The 19,987-nt window shown below is 45.8% G+C and overlaps 1 protein-coding gene across 1 annotated transcript in view; it reads right to left on the bottom strand.

The window, feature by feature from the left end:
• Positions 1-15,826, bottom strand: part of PIK3AP1 (phosphoinositide-3-kinase adaptor protein 1) — a 129,930-nt gene extending 114,104 nt beyond the window's left edge. The window contains 2 exon segments of the mRNA XM_032281153.1: positions 6,045-6,461; positions 15,814-15,826. Coding sequence (XP_032137044.1) covers positions 6,045-6,461; positions 15,814-15,826 — 430 coding nt within the window.
• Between the last annotated feature and the right edge of the window lie 4,161 nt (positions 15,827-19,987).

Below are 19,987 nucleotides of genomic sequence, written 5' to 3' on the forward strand. Positions count from 1 at the left end.
TTATTTGTCAATTATACCTCAATAAAACTAGAACATTAATTAGTTAATTTAGGAAAACATTTTGGAATCATTTGATTAACTGAAAGGATTTTTAAATATTCCTTTCTTTTTCTTTTTTTTTTTTTTTTGAGACAGGGTCTCATTCTGTCCCCTAGGCTGGAGTGCAGTGGTACAATCACAGCTCACTGCAGCCTCAACCACCCAGACTCAAGCAGTCCTCCCACCTCAGCCTCTCCAATAGCTGGGATCACAGGCATGTGCCACCATATCCAGCTAATTTTTGTATTTTTTGTAGAGACGGGGTTTCCGCCATGTTGCCCAGGCTGGCCTTGAAATCCTGACCTCAGGCAATCTGCTTGCCTCAGTCTCCCAAAGTGTTAGAATTACAGATGTGAGCCACTGCACCCAGCCCCTATTTTTTCCTTTCAAACTATGGTTTAATATTCAGATTAGAACATTAATATCAACAAAGGAAGACCAGATGTAGACATAGGGACATATCCCTCTAAATTTTTCCCATGGAAATCAAAGGCAAAATATATGATACTTGTGGGTACCATGAGAGCTTCTGAAACACAATGGGAATGGAGAGGGAGGGGTGAGGCAAAGAGAAAATAATGCATATAAAGAAGCAGACAAGATCTCCACTACAACACAATTAATAAATAATATTAGGAGAATTCAGTGTAATGCTTCCCTCCAGCCTCAACACACACACACACACACACACACACACACACACACACACACGAACGAACTTTTGCAATAAAACTCAGTACCACCCACAGAGTCCTTTCTCACACAGTCTAACAGGATCTATTTTTATATTCCAGTGAGATTTGAAGCAAAGAATAGAGCCCCAGTAAAAAGAGGAAATAATTTCTGTGCTGTATCTGGGATTTTCTCACTTCCTTATTTTAAAATAATCTTCCAACAAGTCCAAAAAATTCAGAACAACAGTCCAGTCTTCTATGCACAGGTATACATCACTGTGGATGTTTTGGAACTAAACTAAATGAGTTAAAAAGGTTCTGGGTAATTTGCCATCTTCTTAGAAAACTTATAATGATATGTTACAGCACTGGAGGCTCGAAGAAGCCTTCCAAATCATCTGGTCCAACCCCATGATTTTACAGATGAAGAACTTGGGAAATAAACTGGCTGATCCAACATACTGAAGACTCTAATTAAAACATCTGCTTAATTTTAAGGTGGCTGACAAATTGGAGAGTGGGGTGGGAAATAAAACCTCCAAAACATATTTTAGTAGTAATTTTGATCAAGGGGCCTATTAAATGAACAGAGTAAAGACTGTGATCTCAGTAGCACCCCATCCCAACATCTGGAAACCTGAGAGATTGCAAACTGCCAGTGTGAACACATTGAATCGATGAGTAGGGGCAAAGGAAGAAAACGCAGGAGCTCCACCCTGAAGTCTGATGGCCTAAGCACCAATCACTGGCCTAATTTTATGCCTAATTGATGGGTGTCCAGGAGCTGCCCTGACGTGATGGTGCCTCCATTTCCGGAAAAGTAGAGATTTGAGAAAATATTTCTCATGGGAGAGATACATGACCACTGACCTGACAAAGGAAAGGTGGCTTAGATCCCTTGTTGGTACTCAGTGGTACCTGGACAAGCAGCATCAGCATCACCTGTGAGCTTGTTAGAAATGCAAAATCTGGCTGGGTGCAGTAGCTCATGCCTATAATCCCAACACTTTGTGAGGCCAAGGCAGGTGGATCACCTAAGGTCAGGAGTTCAAGACCAGCCTGGCCAACATGGTGAAACCCTGTCTCCACTAAAAATACAAAAATCAGATGGGCATGGTGGTGCACGCCTATAACCCCATTCCCTTGGGAGGCTGAGGTAGGAGAATCACTTGAACCTGGGGAGGCAGAGATGGCAGTGAGCCAAGATTACACCACTGCACTCCAGCCTGGTGACAGAGCGAGACTCTATCTCAAAAAAAAATAAAAATAAAAAAGAAATGCAGAACCTTGGCCCCACCCAAGGAGTCAGTATATGCATATTTACAAGATCCCCAGGTCCTTCTGTGCACATTAAAATTTGAGAAGCATTGTTTAGCTAGCACGGCAGCAAAAGAAAGTATAATTGCCTACCTGTGATCTAAGTTTCAGGAATAAAATAACCTCCTCTTCTCTATTACCTGCTCCACTCTCTTTGATCTTTAAGCCTTACTTTAAACTTTAAATGTTCTAAAATTTAGCCTAAATTTTAAATGGGCTTAGTGAGTATCTCATTAAATAGTCCGTTTTTTCAAAAGGTATCTCAAAGTTAAGAAAAATATACATATAGATATTCTGGGACTTTTACCATTTTAAAGGGTTACATAAATTATAAATGGAGGTATTTTTCCTGCTATTTCCTGCTGGGGTCTGAGTAGGAGCATGACTAGTATTTCTTCAGCTCGGAGTCAAAAACCTCAGGTATACCAGGTGAAGGAGGAAAATGAATTCAGAAGACAAATGTGTTTCTGGTGAAAAGGGAAATTTCTTGTAAGGGAATGTTATCAAAAGGCTGTAAAGGTCACATGGCCCAACCCCGCTGCCAAAGCTAAATCCCTTTACGGGACACCTGCAGTATCTACTCTCCCACTCCTGGACATGTGGTGCTTACCACCTTCAAAGGCAACCCATCTCAACACCACACAGCTCTAATAATTAGAGAGCTTTTCCTAAAATTTGTCTCCCTATAGATTTTAATAGCCCTACAATCAATAACTCCACAATTATTTTCTCTACTATTAATTCATCCCCATCATCATTTTTCTATTGCACTTCTCTTTTTTTTGAGACAGGGTGTCACTCTGTTGTCACCCAGTCTAGAGTACAGTGGCTCAATCACAGCTCACTGCAGCCTCAACTTCTCGGGCTTAGGTGATCCTCCCACCTCAGCCTCCCAAGTAGCTAGGACTACAGGTGCACACCACCATGCCCAGCTAATTTTTGTATTTTTTGTAGAGATGGGGTTTTGCCATGTTGTTCAGGCTGGTCTCAAACTTCTAAGCTCAAAAAAATCCTCCTGCTCCAGCCTCCCAAAGTGCTGGGATTATAGACATGAGCCTCTACACCCAGCCAATTTCTTATTGGGATTTTTTTTCTTCAAACACAGAAAGTCAAAGAAACAAGTTTCATGTATTTATTTCTCATGGGACTGGGCAGCTGGTGGCAGTAACGTATATGAAAATATTAACTTTCGCTTTTATTTTCAGGTACCTTACAAAAACCTCACATATGCAAGAGGAGTTTTTAAAAGACGGATTATCACAAGTCATAGGGAATGTACCGAAGGACATAATTATACCGGAAGTGTAGTTTAAGGAGAGCACTGTCTTTAAATACTGTGCTAGCCCTAAGCTTCCTGGGAGTCAAAACAGGTACGAAATGGGGCAAGAAGGTCATACGTAAAAAAATGTTTAAGATTTTCTGGCCTAGGTGAATCACAGATGTTTAGCCTTGGGAAGTGTCTTAGGTCAAGTCTAAATCTGCCACTTACAGAAAAGGAAACTGGAAATCAGAGGCAAAATGACTTACTCAGTATTAGACATCTGGTTAGCAGCAGAGCTGGGTAATGCAGTGACCCTAATCCTGGTCAATGCTCTTTTTTTCTTTTCTGTCAGACTCTGAGTACCAGGTTTGTTAAGAAAGCTTGTCCAGCAAAAAAATCAGGAATATGGCATCAGAGTCAAGGCCCACCAAGGGCCATGGCTATGGAATACTCAAAAAGCAAACCCAAGCCATCCTAGCACAGACAGATAACATGAATCCCCAAATTCACAAGCCTAATACCAGATAAAAAGGTTATATTGGGGCTATAAGCCTTCCTTCCTCCTCTTCTCTTTCCTATAATTCCCTTTGCCCCTATATCCATTGATTCTGAACTGCAAAGATATCCCACTAAACAGCTTATTTTAATCTCCTATTAAAATAATCTCTTTCTGATGAGAAGTTCCTGCTCCCAGAACAGTAACACCCCGTGAAATAGTTCATTCTTTCCAAGATACTTGAAGCTGAAGGCTCATAGCATACTGAACTAGAGTCTTTGGTAAAAAGTGAAATATTAGAGGAGATCAATTTATCCAGCCATTGAATCATGGGATAGATCCAAACAATATTAAAAGAATCGTTTCTACTGTCTGTTTTAAAAAATAACACTACTGTAGTATTTTAAAGAACAATCTGTTAGAGCATACGGTGAGAGATGCCCGGTCAGCAGCAATACATCCATGGAGCTCCCTATGACTGGTTGGTGGGTTCCAGGAGCCGGCCTGCGAGATCCTAATGGACTGTTGCAGTGACATAAACTCATCCACAGAAATAACCAGCTGTGTCTCAGTGTTTTGTAAGTTTGGGCAGACCACAATTTCTTCAAAGTAATGAACGGCAATCATGCAAAAATGAATTATATGCTTTTTCTATCATTGTCTTTCTAAAGTCACAATAAACGAACTCTAGAAAAATTATTAATCCAGGTCCCAGGCATTTCAGGTGAGACGTTTTACATTCACACCAGTGATTTATGTTACAAAATGAGGAAGGATCTTATTTTGTTAAGAGACGTGGTCATATTTATTGGTTTAGAGTAGCCAATTTCTGGGATAAAAGCACCTAGGAAGCACCTTTTTAAGGTCACTGAAAATAAGTAAATTCTTGATTTAGTTTATCAGATGGCATAGGGGTGGGCAAGACAAATTAATGCCCAAGCCACACCAGGGATAACTGAGGCACAGTTAAATCAGGGCCATAGTTATCCAGGTTTCTTTGCTGGCATCAGGTATATAAGATCTCGTGTGGCAAGAGAATAGAATATAAATGCATAGCCTACAGTGTGGCAAAAATAGAAAACAAAAAGAGGCTGGGCGTGGTGGCTCACACCTATAATCCCAGCACTTTGGGAGGCCAAGATGGGTGGCTCATGTGAGGTCAGAAGTTCAAGACCAGCCTGACGAACATGGTAAAATCCCGTTACTACTAACAGTAGAAAAATTAGTTGGGCATGGTGGCAGGCACCTGTAATCCCAGCTACTCAGAAGGCTGAGGTGGGAAAATCACTTGAACCTGGCAGGCAGAGGCTGCAGCAAGCCAACATCATGCCACTGCACTCCAGGCTGAGCGTCAAAGCGAGACTCCATCTCAAAAAAAAAAAAAAAAAAAAAAAAAATGCAAAAAGAAAACAAAAAGAGGAAGAAAAGCTATGACATGTGTCCATCCCAGAGCACGTCTTCCATTACTGTTACTCTCATGTGTGTCACACTTCCTGGGGCCACTGAAGTCACTAACCCTGGCAGAGAAGGTCGGAATTTTCCTACTCTAAAAAGAGAAATGGGGCAAAATATAGCATAGAAGCTAAGCTGGTGGGAAATCAAGAAGAGGGCTATCTCTATAAACATGTTATCAAAAAAAAAAAGGAAGCCTTGCCCAGGCACAGTAGCTTATGCACAGTAGGCCCAGCACTTTGGGAGGCCAAGGCAGGTGGATAATTTGAAGTCAGGAGTTCAAGACCAGCCTGACCAACATGATAAAACCCTGTCTCTACTAGAAATACCAAAAAAAAAAAAAAAAAAATAGCCAGGCATGGTGGAATACACCTGCAATCCGAGCTACTTGGGAGGCTAAAGCAGGAGAATCATTTGACCCTGGGAGGCAGAGGTTGCAGTGAGCTGCGATCACACCACTGCACTCCTCACAGCAACAGCAAACTAAGTCTCTGCCTCCCACCCCCACTACCTTTCTAGGCTGGAACTCTGTCCTGTGTCTTCCAATGCATAGAACATTCTAGAAAGAAGGCTTTTGCCCTAGTACAGAAGACAAGGGACAGTGTCCTCTTCCTCTCCTGATAGTCCAGGAGACCTGTCCTGCCCCATCCCACCTCAGGAATAGGCTGCTTGAAACCCATAAATATGACCAGGTCTCTTAATGCAGTGAGATACCTGCTCATTTTGGAATACCAACTTACACCTAGGACCTGGATTAGTAACTTTTCTAGGGCTTACTTATCTCTAGTGCAGAAGAAATCCTTACCTTCAGAAATGGCTTTTCTCACAGCTGCCACGTAGGTCTCTGGCTCATCGTCGCAGGTGAGCTCCTGCCAGTGGGCCCAATCTGGGAAGAAGTCTAGGAACTCCTCGCTGTCCCGCACGCCGCAGAGCAGCCTGACCACGCGGTGCGGAGGATGGAAGGCTCTCTGCAGCAGGGGGAGCAAGGCGGGCTGGTGGAAGTGCTGCACCAGCTCCGCGGACAGCAGCACCACAACACAGCGGGTGCTGAGGAAAAGGCTTAGGTCCTCTGCCGAGAAGGAGGCCTCGGGGCCCAGCCTGTGAGTCAGTATCTTCTGGCTGCGGACCTGCCGACTGGACAGGAACAGAGTCTGCAGGTACTGGCACCATTCCTCGGCATCCGGGCTGTAGGCGATGAGGATGTCGCATATTCTGGGCACCCCTGGGCAAGAATGAGGAACAGAAGCATGTTAGCACCTCTGCCCTTCTAGGTGGCTCCCCACAACCTGCAAATGTAGACCATCCAGAAGTGGGTTCTGGCACCCACAATCTTTCATGATTTGCCTCCAGCACACTAGCACACCTCACTCACTAATTTCTTTCCCCATTTACAGTCTGTGTTCCAATCATACCAGACTCCTTGTCTTCGCCCAAACATACTATGCTGTTTTATGTATTATTTCTTTATTTAGAGACAGAGTCTTGCTCTGTCACCCAGGCTGGAGTGCAGTGGTGCGATCTCAGCTCACTACAACCTCCGCCTCCTGGATTCAGGTGATTCTCCTTCCTCAGCCTCCTGAGTAGCTGGGATTACAAGCACCCGCCACCATGCCTGGCTAATTTTTGTATTTTTAGTAGAGACGGGGTTTTACCATGTTGGCCAGGCTGGTCTCGAACTCCTGACCTCAAGTGATCCACTCACCTTTGCCTCCCAAAGTGCTGGGATTATAGGTGTGACCCACCAGGTGTGGCCCATGTGTTTTAGATCCATGCATGAGCTTTTGCTTCTGCCTGGCATGCCATTTCCCTCCACACCTGATGCAGTATGAGATAATAACAATAACAATAATAATAAATAATAATAATAGCAAAACCAAGTGCTTATAGAAGTCACTGTGTTCCAGGCACTCTTCTAAGCACATGGTCCACTAAACGCATTACATCTTCACAGCAACTTTAGAAGGTAGGTACTATAATTAGCTCATTTAAAAAAAATGAGAAACCTGAGGTGTGGCAGGTTAAGTAACTTGCCCAAGATTCACAGTGGCCGAGTAAGGATTTGAGTTAAATTAGATATTTCACATAAACTGCTAAGCATAGTGCTTGTTGTGTAGAAAACCCTCAGTAATCGGTAGCTGGTGTCATTATCCTCACATTGATATAAATAATGTATAATACTAAAGTACATGGTAGTTGTGGTTGAATTCATGCAGTGACCTCCATAGTACAATTTGCAAGGCATCTCTCACCACACCTGCCACATAACACACGCTTTCTTCTTCCTCTAACAAAGCACAAATGCCAAAGAGAGAGTCAAAAAGGGCTTGCATGGATCACTTGGCCCAAACTCCTCATTTACAGATGAAAGAAACACTTCATCTAGGAAGGTTCAGGGACTTGCTCAGCTTCACACTCTAGATTATTGGCAGAGCCAGGACTGATACTCAGGTTGTCCCCTGGTTCCCAGTCCAGTCCCCTTCACAACTCACCTCCCATCAGGAACTATGTCAAGAATCTTACAAGTAATAAGCCATAGCTTCCAATTACCAAAGTTCAAAGCAGCTTGCCTCTTCATGTAACTGTTACCACTGTTTGGGGTCACCCTCTCTCCATGAATTCAACAAACTGTTCTGTGAGTGATTTGGAAGAGGTGAGTATAAAGTGTCCATGTAGCATACGACACAACTGGGAACTCAGAGAAGGAAGTGGGTCACATTTTATGAAGGTTGGGAACCATCTAAGTTGTAGAATAAAACAATTAAACATGAGGCCTGGGCCGCATTTCACTGATGGTTCCCGTTGAAAAGGAGAGAGGCAGGACTTAGGCAAGAGCTTGAGGATCTGAAAAGATCACGGGATGAGTCCTCTTTCCTGCCCACATCCAATCCATCACTATATTCAAACCAAAAACCAACATGCACAATGCAAACCCAACACAGTTCTGATTTCCCCCAGGATGACATTGCCAAATGTTTAAAAATAGCAAACAGGGCCGGGCGCGGTGGCTCAAGCCTGTAATCCCAGCACTTTGGGAGGCCGAGGCGGGTGGATCACAAGGTCAAGAGATCGAGACCATCCTGGTCAACATGGTGAAACCCCGTCTCTACTAAAACTACAAAAAAATTAGCTGGGCATGGTGGCGCGTGTCTGTAGTCCCAGCTACTCAGGAGGCTGAGGCAGGAGAATTGCCTGAACTCAGGAGGCGGAGGTTGCGGTGAGCCGAGATCGTGCCATTGCACTCCAGCCTGAGTAACAAGAGCGAAACTCCGTCTCAAAAAAAAAAAAAAAAAAAAAAAAAAAATAGCAAATAAGATGAATATTTGCAGTTTCATTCTTTTTCGAGCCCCGTTGATTTTCTGGAGCCCTCATCCAGTGCTAATATAAAACCCAGCAGGCTTCTCAGCAGGAGCAAGTGGGTCAGCCTGGGAGTATTTTTGAAGGGAAGGTGTACAAATCTTTTAAAAAGTCTATCTTAGACAAACAGTATGGAACTGGAGAAAAACAGTCAGCAATTCTGACAATGCCCTGGACATTTGTGGTTCTACAGAGAACTCAATTCTGATCACGTTCTGTTCCCTCAATTGTGAATATAACCATCCTTTTCAGGAATGTCTACCCCGATTCCAAAGCTTAATCAGATTAAGGATAAAAATTTAATGTACCAGTGCTGCAGCCTTCCATAAAAATAAATAAATAAATAAATAAAAATCTTTGCTGTTTGCTTCTTTTTCTCCTGCGTAGAATATTTCTTTATACCTCAGTGGAAAAATAATTTCAAGACTATAGAAGGCTTAACATTGGCAAAGCTACATAACTATGGAGCTGACACTGAGAAGCAGATTAAAGTATCAGAATACATTTACCTTCTTTCCATCCTTCCTTCCTATGCAGCTGGTTTATCTTAAGAGGCAAAGGTTCTCCTAAGTGTGAAGTGTTATTGCAGATGTGTGTGCCTGGGCATGAGCCATCAGGTAGGAAAGGTGCAAGACTTCACCTTTCATTGTAATATTAAGGATGTAATGTTAGCGATGGTGTACAAGGAGCCTGGAGCATTTTGTAAAAATGCAAAAGTGAAAAAGGGTAGCCACCACCTTCCTCCACATACATAGGATGATCATGTCAACAATTTGTGCAAGAGACAGAAGGAGAATAAAATCTCAGAAAGGGATGGCTGTGGTTCCATATAATAGTGATGAAGAAACCGTAAGTAATGTTTTCAAAAGGGCTAGCAGGTGATGGCAGAAAAGTGAAGAAGAAGAAAATTTCCTGGAGCACAGAAGTACCCTTAAGAAGGGCAGCTTGGGGCCAGGCACAGCGGCTCATGTCTGTAATCCGATCACTTTGGGAGGCCAAGGCAGGAGGATTGCTTGAGCTCAGGAGTCTGAGACCAGCCTGGGCAACATGGTGAAACCGCGTCTCTATAAAAATGCAAAAATTAGCCAGGCATGGTGGTGTGCTCCTATAGTCCCAGCCATTCAGGAGCCTGAGGTAGAAGATTGCTTGAGCCCAAGAGGCAGCTTGGGTTTGGGGGCACTGACTGACTTAGTAGAAAAGCAGCAACTTTTCACTGTTTGAAAGACCACATGGCCATGAGTGACTACTCCAATTTTATGAAGAGAATTTAGTGACTCAAAAGTAAGCGAACATTTTTTAAATGACAAACTCTAGGGCCACAGAGGGAATGGGTACTCAGTTCCCCCTGGATCCTGTCTCACCAGTTAATAGCAGATCCTGCTCCTCAGTTAACAGTGCATCATACTTTCTGTTCATTAAAGCCTCCAAGTCATCAAGGAAAGTTGAAATTGTAATTCAGCTATTTCCCGAGCACTGACCATGTGTCAGTCACTCTGCTAAGCATCTCATGTACATTCTCTCATTTAATCCTCAGAACAGTTCACAAAGCATGTCAAATAGCCCCATTTTAGAGACACAGACATTAAAACTCGAAGATTTGCTGCTGCTGTGGCTGCTGCCCGAGCGCACAGTGTTAGTCAGTGCCAGACCTGGAATCTTGACTCCAAAGTCCATGCTCTTACTCTCTAAGTTGCACCCAATTTAAAAACTCAAGGAAATACAGAATATAGTCTAGAAAATACAGTTAATAAGACACATCTAGTGCCATGGGTTTCTCATACCATTCTCCAGTAAAAGGATCCAGGGTTCCTTAGAGAAATGATAAATTCTAGGAATTAGTCTAGGATTATGTATTTCCTGGGGCCAAAAATAATCAATATAAGCCTGGAGCATCTTGTAGTGCCAGAAAGTAAATGCTCAAACAAAAATTCAATGACAGGCATATGTCAAAGGAACGTAAGAGTCAATTCAAAGCACCCAATGGCCAAAGCTGGAACCATGTGAGCAATAAATTTAATAAAATAATATTGAATTATAACCCAAAGCATAAAAGAAATATACAAGAGTCCATACTGATATGGAATAAATAATTGAACAAATACATTGGGGGAAAAAGACAAATCTCCCATGCATAACAATTCAAATAATTTATGTAGATAGCTCCACCCTCAAGGAGGTAGAGTGTAACTCCTTACACAGAGAACTTTAGCGGGGGCTGTGTGGAGTGCATTCTTTCCAGAGAGCACAGTGTGGAAAGGGAGGGAAAAAGAGGAAATTTACAATAGAGAAACCCAGTGATCAAGGTCAGCATCAACAGTCACAAATCATGTTGAGGGTGTGTGCCCTGAATACCATGTGCTGAGAATGTTACTTTACCTCTGTGTTCCTCCTCCCTGAAACCCAGCACCCCAGTCTAATTATAGGAAAAAGTATCAGACAAATCCCAACTGAGCGACTGAGGGCCATTCTACAAAATAACTGACCAGTACTCCTTAAAACTGTCAAAGTCATCAAAAACAAGGAAAATCAGAGAAAAATTGCAGCCTTGAGAAGCCTAAGGAGACAGGCCTACTAAATATAACATAGCACCTGGGATGGGCTCCTGGAGCAGAAGAAGGACATTACATACAACCTAAGGAGAGCCTCAACTTTCAGTTAATAATAATTTATCAATATCAGTTAATTAATGTCACAAATACCACACTAATGTAAGATGTCAGTAATAGTTGAAACTGGATGTGGTCTGCACTATCTTTGTAGTTTTTCTGGAAAACTAAAACTGTTCTAAAATAAAAGTTTATTTAAAAGTACAACTGAAATAAAAAGCACTTAAAGGTTAGACTTTTCTATATTTAAAAAAAAAAAAAAAAAAAAAAACAGCTATCCAAAATGTTTCATTCCTGGTCAGGCATGGTGGCTCATGTCTGTAAAACCAGTACTTTGGGAGGCTGAGGGAGGCGGATCACTTGAGGCCAGGAGTTCGAGACCAGCCTGGCCAACGTGGTGAAACCCCATCTCTACAAAAAAATACAAAAATTAGCTGGGTATGGTGGTGCACACCTGTAATCCCAGCTACTCAGGAGGCTGAGACCTGAGAATTGTTTGAACTCGGGAGGCGGAGGTTGCAGTGAGCCCAGATCATACTACTGCACTGCAGCCTGGAAGACAGAGTGAGAACCTGTCTCATTAAATAAATAAATACACAGTGTTTCATTCCTGGGGTTCTAGTGTTAAATCCAATTCCCTTTGAGCAAAAGTATTTGAGGAGAAATTAGTTACTGCCTCAGACTAGTTAACATTACAACCTATTTGGTCACTAACTTGTGGTGTGACTTAGACCAATTACTAAGTCTAGGCAAATTTGCCTTGATGTAAATGAGGACAGTGAAATCTGTCACCTTCCTGAATATTGCTGTGCTGGGAAACTGAAAGATGGGGAAGTTTTTAAAAAGTCCAGATTGAAAGTTCCAGTCCCTTTCTGATGTGCTGGCTAATAATACAGGGCTAAATGCTTTGTCAGCAACACGGGGAAATCCCTTTCTTCAACAGTAATCCTTTTCCTTTAACCATAAGCTGTTTTCCACTTGTCCCCAATCACTTCTCTCTTTTTTTGCTTGTTCATTTATTAAGAGTAATGAAACACGTGAACCAACAAGGAGTCCAAAAGCCCTAGACAGGAATGAGGAAGGGTCTTTGTCCTTGTAAAACGTTAAGAACAGGTTTGGCTATAGAAGGAGAAAGAAATGGATCACAGCAGAGGAAGGAGAGGCTGTGGCAACAGGGAGTTCACAGGGTAAGAAGCCGAGGCTGAAAGAGAGGTGGCTTTGCAGTATTCAGAACCCAGTGGAGGGCCGGGTGTGGTGGCTCACACCTGTAATGCCAGCACTTTGGGTGACCAAGGTGGGCGGATCACTTGAGGTCAGGAGTTTAAGACCAGCCCGGCCAACATGGTGAAACCCCATCTCTACTAAAAATACAAGAATTAGCCGGGTGTGGTGGTGGGCGCCTGTAATGTCAGCTACTCAGGAGGCTGAGGCAAGGGAATCACTTGAACCCAGGAGGCAAAGGTTGCAGTGAGCCGAGATCACGCCACTGCACTCCAGTCTGGGTGACAGAGTGAGACTCCATCTCAAAAAAAAAAAGAGAACTCACTGGAAAGAAGTGCATAGAGGAAGTGCCAGAGAGCTTCTCAAACCATTCAGCCCAGACCATTTCTTCAGCCTGTAGGTGACTCTGGCCCCCATTCATCCATCCTGGAGCACTGTGTGTGAATCTGACCACCATAGCTGAAGAGAGATAAGAGATAGGGAGGGTGACCAGGATAAGGAGAGTAGTGGTCAATCATATCAGGAGCTTCCCATCCCAGAAAGTGTTCACATTTAGGGACTGGCAAGAGTATTGAGAGTCCTCAAGGAACCACATGAAAGTTAAAATCACAAAAAGGTTGAAAGTCCCTTCAAGCTCTACGGTCCTGTAAGTCCAGGAATAGTAGAAGGATCTAGAGAGAAGAGACGCCTTGGAGAGAAGGGGCAAGAAAAGGTCTGACAGCTGACACACACAGGAGAGCATCCTAGTCTCTCTTCACCCAGCCACAGACTAGGCCACTTGGGAAAGTCACCCCTGGATTTCCTTCCGCTCTCTCATGTGTAAATACACAAGATGCCCTCAGAGGCCTAGAGAATCTTGTGGAATAGGCCGAGTCCATTTCATTTTATCTTCCTACTCAAGGTCCTTTCAAAGGTAGGGATCCCCGATTCTCCTGGATTTCAACAAGCAAACACATCTTTCAGAAAATAATACAGACTAATGCTTCCCTTTCAGTGGAAGGGAATTTAAGAAGACCAGAGGATTAGGCCATAAAAAGGAAGTACTGATATAAGCTACAGTGGGATGAACTTTGAAAACATGCTGTGCAAAGGAAGCCAGTCACCAAAGGCCATATACTATGCGATTCCATTGATACAAAAGCCCAGAGTCAGGAAATCTATAGAGGCAAAGTGCATCTTAGGTTTGTGGGAGGAGAGGAGAATAAGAGGGTAATAGCTAAAGCACACAAGGTTTCTTTCTGAGGTGATGAAAAAGTTCTAAAATTGACTGTGGTAATGGCTATACATACCTATGAAGATACTAAAAATCACTGAATTGTACATTTAAATGGATGAATTGTGTGGCATATGAATTATGTCACAATAAAGCTGCTTTTTAAAAAAGAAGAACCTACAGAAGGGTGGCTGGATGACTCCAAAGCCCACAGCATCTTGATGAGAGGCACTGCCCTCACCACTGTGACCTGCCCCCGTGGGTCATGGTCCTTCCAGACCTCAGGAAACCCAAGGGACTCCGGAGGCCCAATTCTCAACTACAGCACCTGGAGTGGTGTCTTGCCACAGAAGATACAGACAGCAAGACAGTTTGACAGCTCTAACCATGAGAGACACCTGCAGAAGCTGCTACAGAGCCCAGAAATAGCCCAGGTTTGCCCACTGGACTAGGGTCCCCCTCTGAACTGGAGCCTCTTCAGCTGTCCCCACTAGAGAGATACACACAGGACGCTGGACAAGAGGAAAAGAGAGGCAATTTTCTCAGCCTCTTCCACCCAAAGGCCCTCCCAGTTCGTGGTTTCCTGGACTCAGCAGCCGAGGGCCTGTCCCCAATCATGGAGGGAAGAAGGCAGCTTCACTGGTTTATTCGCTGACCTCATCTCCCTCTCCCCCACAGCCCACCCTGCTTGCTCTCTTTCCTTTAACACATCACATACACTCATTGCTTCGCGCACTCTTTCCCAAAGAGTCCCCTCCCTCTCCTCCTTCAAATCTTGGTTCAAATGTCCCTTTCTCTGCCCAGGCCACCTCATTTACACTTCTAACCCCAATCTTCCTTACCCTTCTTTATTGTTTTTCCATAGTACCTGTCATACCAGGGACTCTCCTTATTAAGTGTATATTACCTGCTATTACCAGGCCTCCTTGTTCACAATACAGCTTCTTTTAGCCTCCAGAGCCCAGCTGGAGAGCCAAGAGGCTGTGATTAACTACCTTCCCATCCCCTTTAGATAATGAGTCTGCAGCATCAAATCTAATAGATCCGTCACCCCTAACCTTTTCCACCTTTGCTTCCAAAGGGTACACCTCAGAGGATCTGGGGAGAGCTGGCTCCTCCTTCCAGTTTTGCTCACCTCCTCTAAGAACAATGCCTTCTCCTGGCCACCTGGATTTTCTTTTTTAAGGGACACCTGCAACCTGTTTTCACATGTTATCCCTACTAAAACATCATAAAGTGGGCTGAGAAAATACAAGTAAACCCATTTGCCAACATGGTAACTATACCTCCTCTCATTTAGTGATTCCTTATTTACTTACTGCTTTCCTTTACAGGACCATAAACTCCTGGAGAGCAGAGACGAGGTGTGTCCTGCTCACCATGGAGAACACATTAGGTGCACAATATCCACTGGAGTGCAGTAGTAAAGACTCATCAATTGTGTCTATTATCATCATTATGTGGTTTGTCCTGGATGTCCGTGAGTGAGCCACTTCCCAAGGGTGTACACCCATAAACCAGAAGGGAACCCAAAAGCAGCCAAAAAAGACACCTGGCACCTTTGATGGGTACATTTACCCAGTGATCGTCAACTCTCCCCATTCCCCAAAGTTCTGCAAAGGACGCAGGAAAAGTAAAATTTAAGGAGTAGTGTTCCTAGATCCGTAGCAAAGTTCTAGACCAAAACACAAAGCCTGGGACGGGTGGAGTAACGGGGCTTGGGAAGCTGTCCCAGGGGCCCTAGCTGACCTCTCCGCACCACCTAGGACTGCCTGAGCGCCCCCTGTGGGTTCATGGAGCCCAGGAGACGCGTCTGGTCGCGTAGACCGTGCACACCACTCGCCCTCTGCTTCTCTCAACTCGCCTCTCGCTTCAGAGTCGGAGGACCAGGGGAAGACGCTCAGACACTCCGAGGGCCAGAGGTGAAGGGAGCGAAGGAGACTCAGAAGAAGGGGGAGCCCCAGGCAGGGGCTGAAGAGAATCGCGCAACAGGCTGAGGCGGGAAACGTGGGAAAGTTGGGGCTGGAAGTTTGCGACGCGAAACAGAGAAAAGAGCAGAAAGGACGCAAGATCCCCGCACTGAAGACGCAAACGCGAGCCCCGGAGCGCGCCCCGAAGGGTGCAGGGGGCGAGAGAGGGGCCGGGGGCCCAGGTGGGGCGCCCGGCGCCTGCCTACCCACCTGAGGCTGCCATGCCGCCGGGCGCCGCTCACATCCCCGGCTCGCTGCGTGGCCCGGGCCTGGGCCGGGGCCAACGGCGTCCTGGCGCTGGCAGGAGGGGAACCCGGCTCCGCGCAGGACCGGCCGCTGCTCTGGCGCTTCCTCCCGCCGGGCAGCCCGGCCTCGCCGCGAGGGCGTGTCCACAGGGTCCGCCCCGCCTGCTGGGCTCGGCCCGCGGCACCTGCACCCGCAGCCGTTGGGGAGGGGAAGTGAGAAGCCCAGGCCGGCTGCCGGCCAGCACGCCCCCCACAGCCCCCTGCTCAGGGGTAGAGAGGAGGCCGGGGCTTCGCGCCACGTGCGCCCCACTCCTCGGGAAACCAGCCCTGATCTGCCACCAAAGGGCAGCCAGGGGTGGAGAGGGAGTGAGGAGGGGTCAGAGGGGGAGTGTCGGGGTGCCAGGCTTCTGGGCGCCGGGCAGGGCGGGGGGGGGGCGTGAGCACCAGCTGTCCAAGCCACCTCCTCATCCCCTGGGGCTCTGTCCCTAAGCCCCTGCTGCCCCAGCAGGAAAGGGGAGGGGACAGGAAGGGGAAGAGAAGGGCTGGGCACCTGGCCCTGGGTGCTAGGGTTGCCCTTGCGTGCCCTCCTGCGACCTTTGTGCAGTTCCTTGGATCTGGTCTCCTGATGGCACATGAACATTGATTGTAATCTCAACATGATAAATGTAAGATTAAATAGAGTTTCTCTGCCATTCATTTCCTGTGTTGCTGTCTGCTGGGCCCGGCGTTTAGCACCTTACACACGTTTTGCATTGTATCCTCACAGAAAGCCTCTGAGGTAGCGCCTATCACTATCTGTACATTAGAGCCGAAGAAACAAGCCAAATACCTTGCTCAGGCTTCCACAGAGAATAAAAGCTCCTGGAGGTTTCAGTACCAAGCCAGTCTGCTTCAGAGCTAACGCTCTTGCTTAACCTTTCTCTTCACCTGTCCTCTCCTTGGACTCCTCCCTTTGCCGGCTACTGAAATTCACCTAAATAGCACATGCCCTTGGAGTTCTCAACAATCCAGGGGCTAGAGGATGGAACCAGAGAGCAGATATGAGGGAAGGTTAGGGCTCGTCTAGGTGGAAATAAATGAAATGGATCTAAGAATGGGAATATCAGGATGAGGCCATGCATTCATTTTCTACTGTTGCCATAATAAATTAATACACATTTAGTGGCTTAAAACAACGCCAACTTATTATTTTACAGTTCTGTAGCTCGGAAGTGTGACATGAGTCTCCATGGGCTAAAATCAAGGTGGAGGCTGGGTTGGGTTTCTTTCTGCCAAATAGAAGGGAATCCATTTCCTTGGCTTTTTCAGCTTCTAGAAGCCATCCATATTCCTTGGCTCATGACCCTCTTGTTCCATCTTCAAAGCCAAATGGCCATGCTTCTGTCATGACATCTTTCTCTGACTCTCTTCTATCTCCCTCTTCCAGTTTTAAGGACCCTAGTGATTACATTGGGCCCTCCTGGATAGGCCAGGAAAATCTCCCTATCTGGACAAACTTGCCTGAACACTGGTCTTCCTGACTACCCCCTTCCTTCTCTCCCCGAAGCTTCTCTGCCTCTTCACAAGTCCCTGGGCCTGGCTAGTTTGTGTTCTTTGTCAGAGACATTTCTGCTGAGGGTGCATCTGTCCATTCAAGGTCAACTCCCTTGGCGTTCCCACTGTTCGAATGCATGTTCCTCCCTTCCGCCTCTGGATGTTAGGGAGAAAGGGCCCTTTCTTTCCTTCTAACCAAGTTCATCTGGACAACTTTTAACCTAAAGGATATTTTAACTTGTTAAACCATTAGAAGCCCCCTCCAGGTGCAGGTAAGGTTTTGGGTGCCAGGTCAGCTATCCAAACTCTGCTCCCATTCCTGCAATAGCACTGACCTCTCAAACTGGGGCAAAATGAGGACTCAGAGGCCAACAGTCCCTTGGTGAGAGGACGTGACTGGTCCCTGACTCTGGCAATTTCACTCCGTTTCTCTGTAGAGCAGGTAGAGCCAGATTAGGGGAAGGAATGTCTGTTTGGTTTTGTACCTCCATTTGGCAGGTTTTGCAGAGTGGGAGTGGTAGGGATAGGCAGGCGAGCAGCTGCCCCTCTGGAAGGCCCTGCTCCGCCCCCGGGCACTGGCTCTCCTGGGCAGGCTCTGCAGTCGGTCCCTGTTGCACTGGGTGGTGGTCGAATGGGCTTGAGGAAAAATGGAGAACCCGACCTCGACTGCTGCCCTACAGCTCGGCTTGGCCTGGCAAAAGGGAGAGGTTGGAGAGGTAAACATGTGTCATCTAAGGAACGGGGGCCTGTGGGCAGGGCGGCAGGAATCCCTGCTTCTTACATCTTCAGGATGTTATTTCATAGTCTCTCAGACCTGGGGATCAGAGCCTTTTCCCTGGTTAGCAAAACCTCGCTTTCTAGGACAAAATGTGAAGGTGGAGGAGTGTGTCACCATAGATACTCATGATCCATCTTAATTCTCTTACCTATCCTATGAGGAAGGTACTAAGAGTACACACATTTTACATATAAGAAGTTAAGCAACTTTTGCCCAAGGGCACACAGCTAGTAATTGTAGCACTGAGTTTTGAACCTGGACAGTCTGGCTTCAGAGCCCGTGCTTCTGCCACTAGATTAGGTGGTAAATGCTTGAAGCAGGCCCTGCTATGACATAAGTCACCACCAGCCTTTGTTGGCATCACCTCACATTGCAGGTAGACAGTAGCTCTCTGTCACCTGTGAGCTCTCCTGCTCTGTCAGAATTGCCTTACTCTCACGAAGGACAAACATCCGTAAAAGTCCCCACCTTGGAGCACCCCTCATCCCCCACCTCCCTGCCTACCTCTCTGTCAGTGTCCTGTGAGACCATCAGTGTCTTGATGGCATTGCTGTCCACACAGTGAATGTTTAATTGCTTTGTTTGTTTTTAAATTATCAAGGCCAACCTGCTCATTTTACAGATGAAGATACTGACATACAAGCCGAATGACCTGCCCAAGCTCCCACAGCTTTCAGTCAAAGGACTTGTTCTTTGTTTTGTTTGGCAGAGCAAGAGGACTCAGGCATGTTCATATGGATACGGTAGAGTGCGTGAAGACTGGACTCCGTAGGACTGGCAGGTGGCAGGTAGGACATCACAGGTGGGGACAGGGAAAAGGAGTTTGAGGGCACCAGTGCCTGTTTTTGCCTTGTGAACGCCCTGGCTTTATAAAGACTCTTGCCCTTCCTGCCCTTCCTGTCTGCCTGAGACGGTCTCAGCTCAATAGGGCATCATATCAAAACTCGATGCAGGTAATTTGGGAACATTTGTAGCTTTTAGGAACTGTATTCTTGCAGATGAAACCTAGAAGCCTAGCCCTCCTTCCCTGCTCACCGAAACGGCCACTCTCCATGAAGGCCCTGCCACAGCCTATGGGTCCCTCCTTGGGCCATTTTGAGTAATGGCAGTGCCCATTTCCAGGCCCTGGACCTCAAGTTCAGAGAAATAAAATGTTGGGTATCCACTACGTGGCTCTGATAAGGTAATTCACCTGACTCATGGCCACTGGGCTAGTAAGTATCAAAGCTAGATTTTGAATTCGAATCCATTTATTATGCCAGAATTGCCTCCCTTGTCATGTGTTGTGATTTAGAAGTCATGACAGCTGTCTCATGGCCATTGTTCGCATGGCAGCTCAGGACAACATCCTAGAGCAGTTATGCCACCTTGCTGACTCATATTGAGCATGTAGTCACCTCAGAACGCCAGTTCTTTTTCATGTAACTTGTAGAAGCCATGCCTTTCCCTCTGCCACACTACAGTTGTACAGTTGTGTTTGCTTTGTTGATGGGGGTGCTTGGAACCCAACTGCAACAATTTAATGCTTAATTGAGCATACAGGCCAGGAGCAGTGGCTCATCCCTGTAATCCCAGCACTTTGGGAGGCCGAGGTGGGTGGATGACCTGAGGTCAGGAGTTCAAGACCAGCCTGGCCAAAATGGTAAAACCCTGTCTCTACTAAAAATACAAAAATTAGCCAGGCGTGGTGGCAGACCCCTGTAATCTCAGCTACTTGGGAGTCTGAGGCACAAGAATCACTTGAACCCGGGAGGCAGAGGTTGCAGTGACCAGAAATCAAGCCATTGCACTCCAGCCTGGGTAACAGAGTGAGACTCCATCTCAAAAA

The sequence above is a fragment of the Sapajus apella genome, unplaced genomic scaffold (assembly GCF_009761245.1).
Source record: "Sapajus apella isolate SASKATOON/1434 unplaced genomic scaffold, GSC_monkey_1.0 scaffold13, whole genome shotgun sequence".
In the NCBI taxonomy this organism is placed as follows: domain Eukaryota; kingdom Metazoa; phylum Chordata; class Mammalia; order Primates; family Cebidae; genus Sapajus; species Sapajus apella.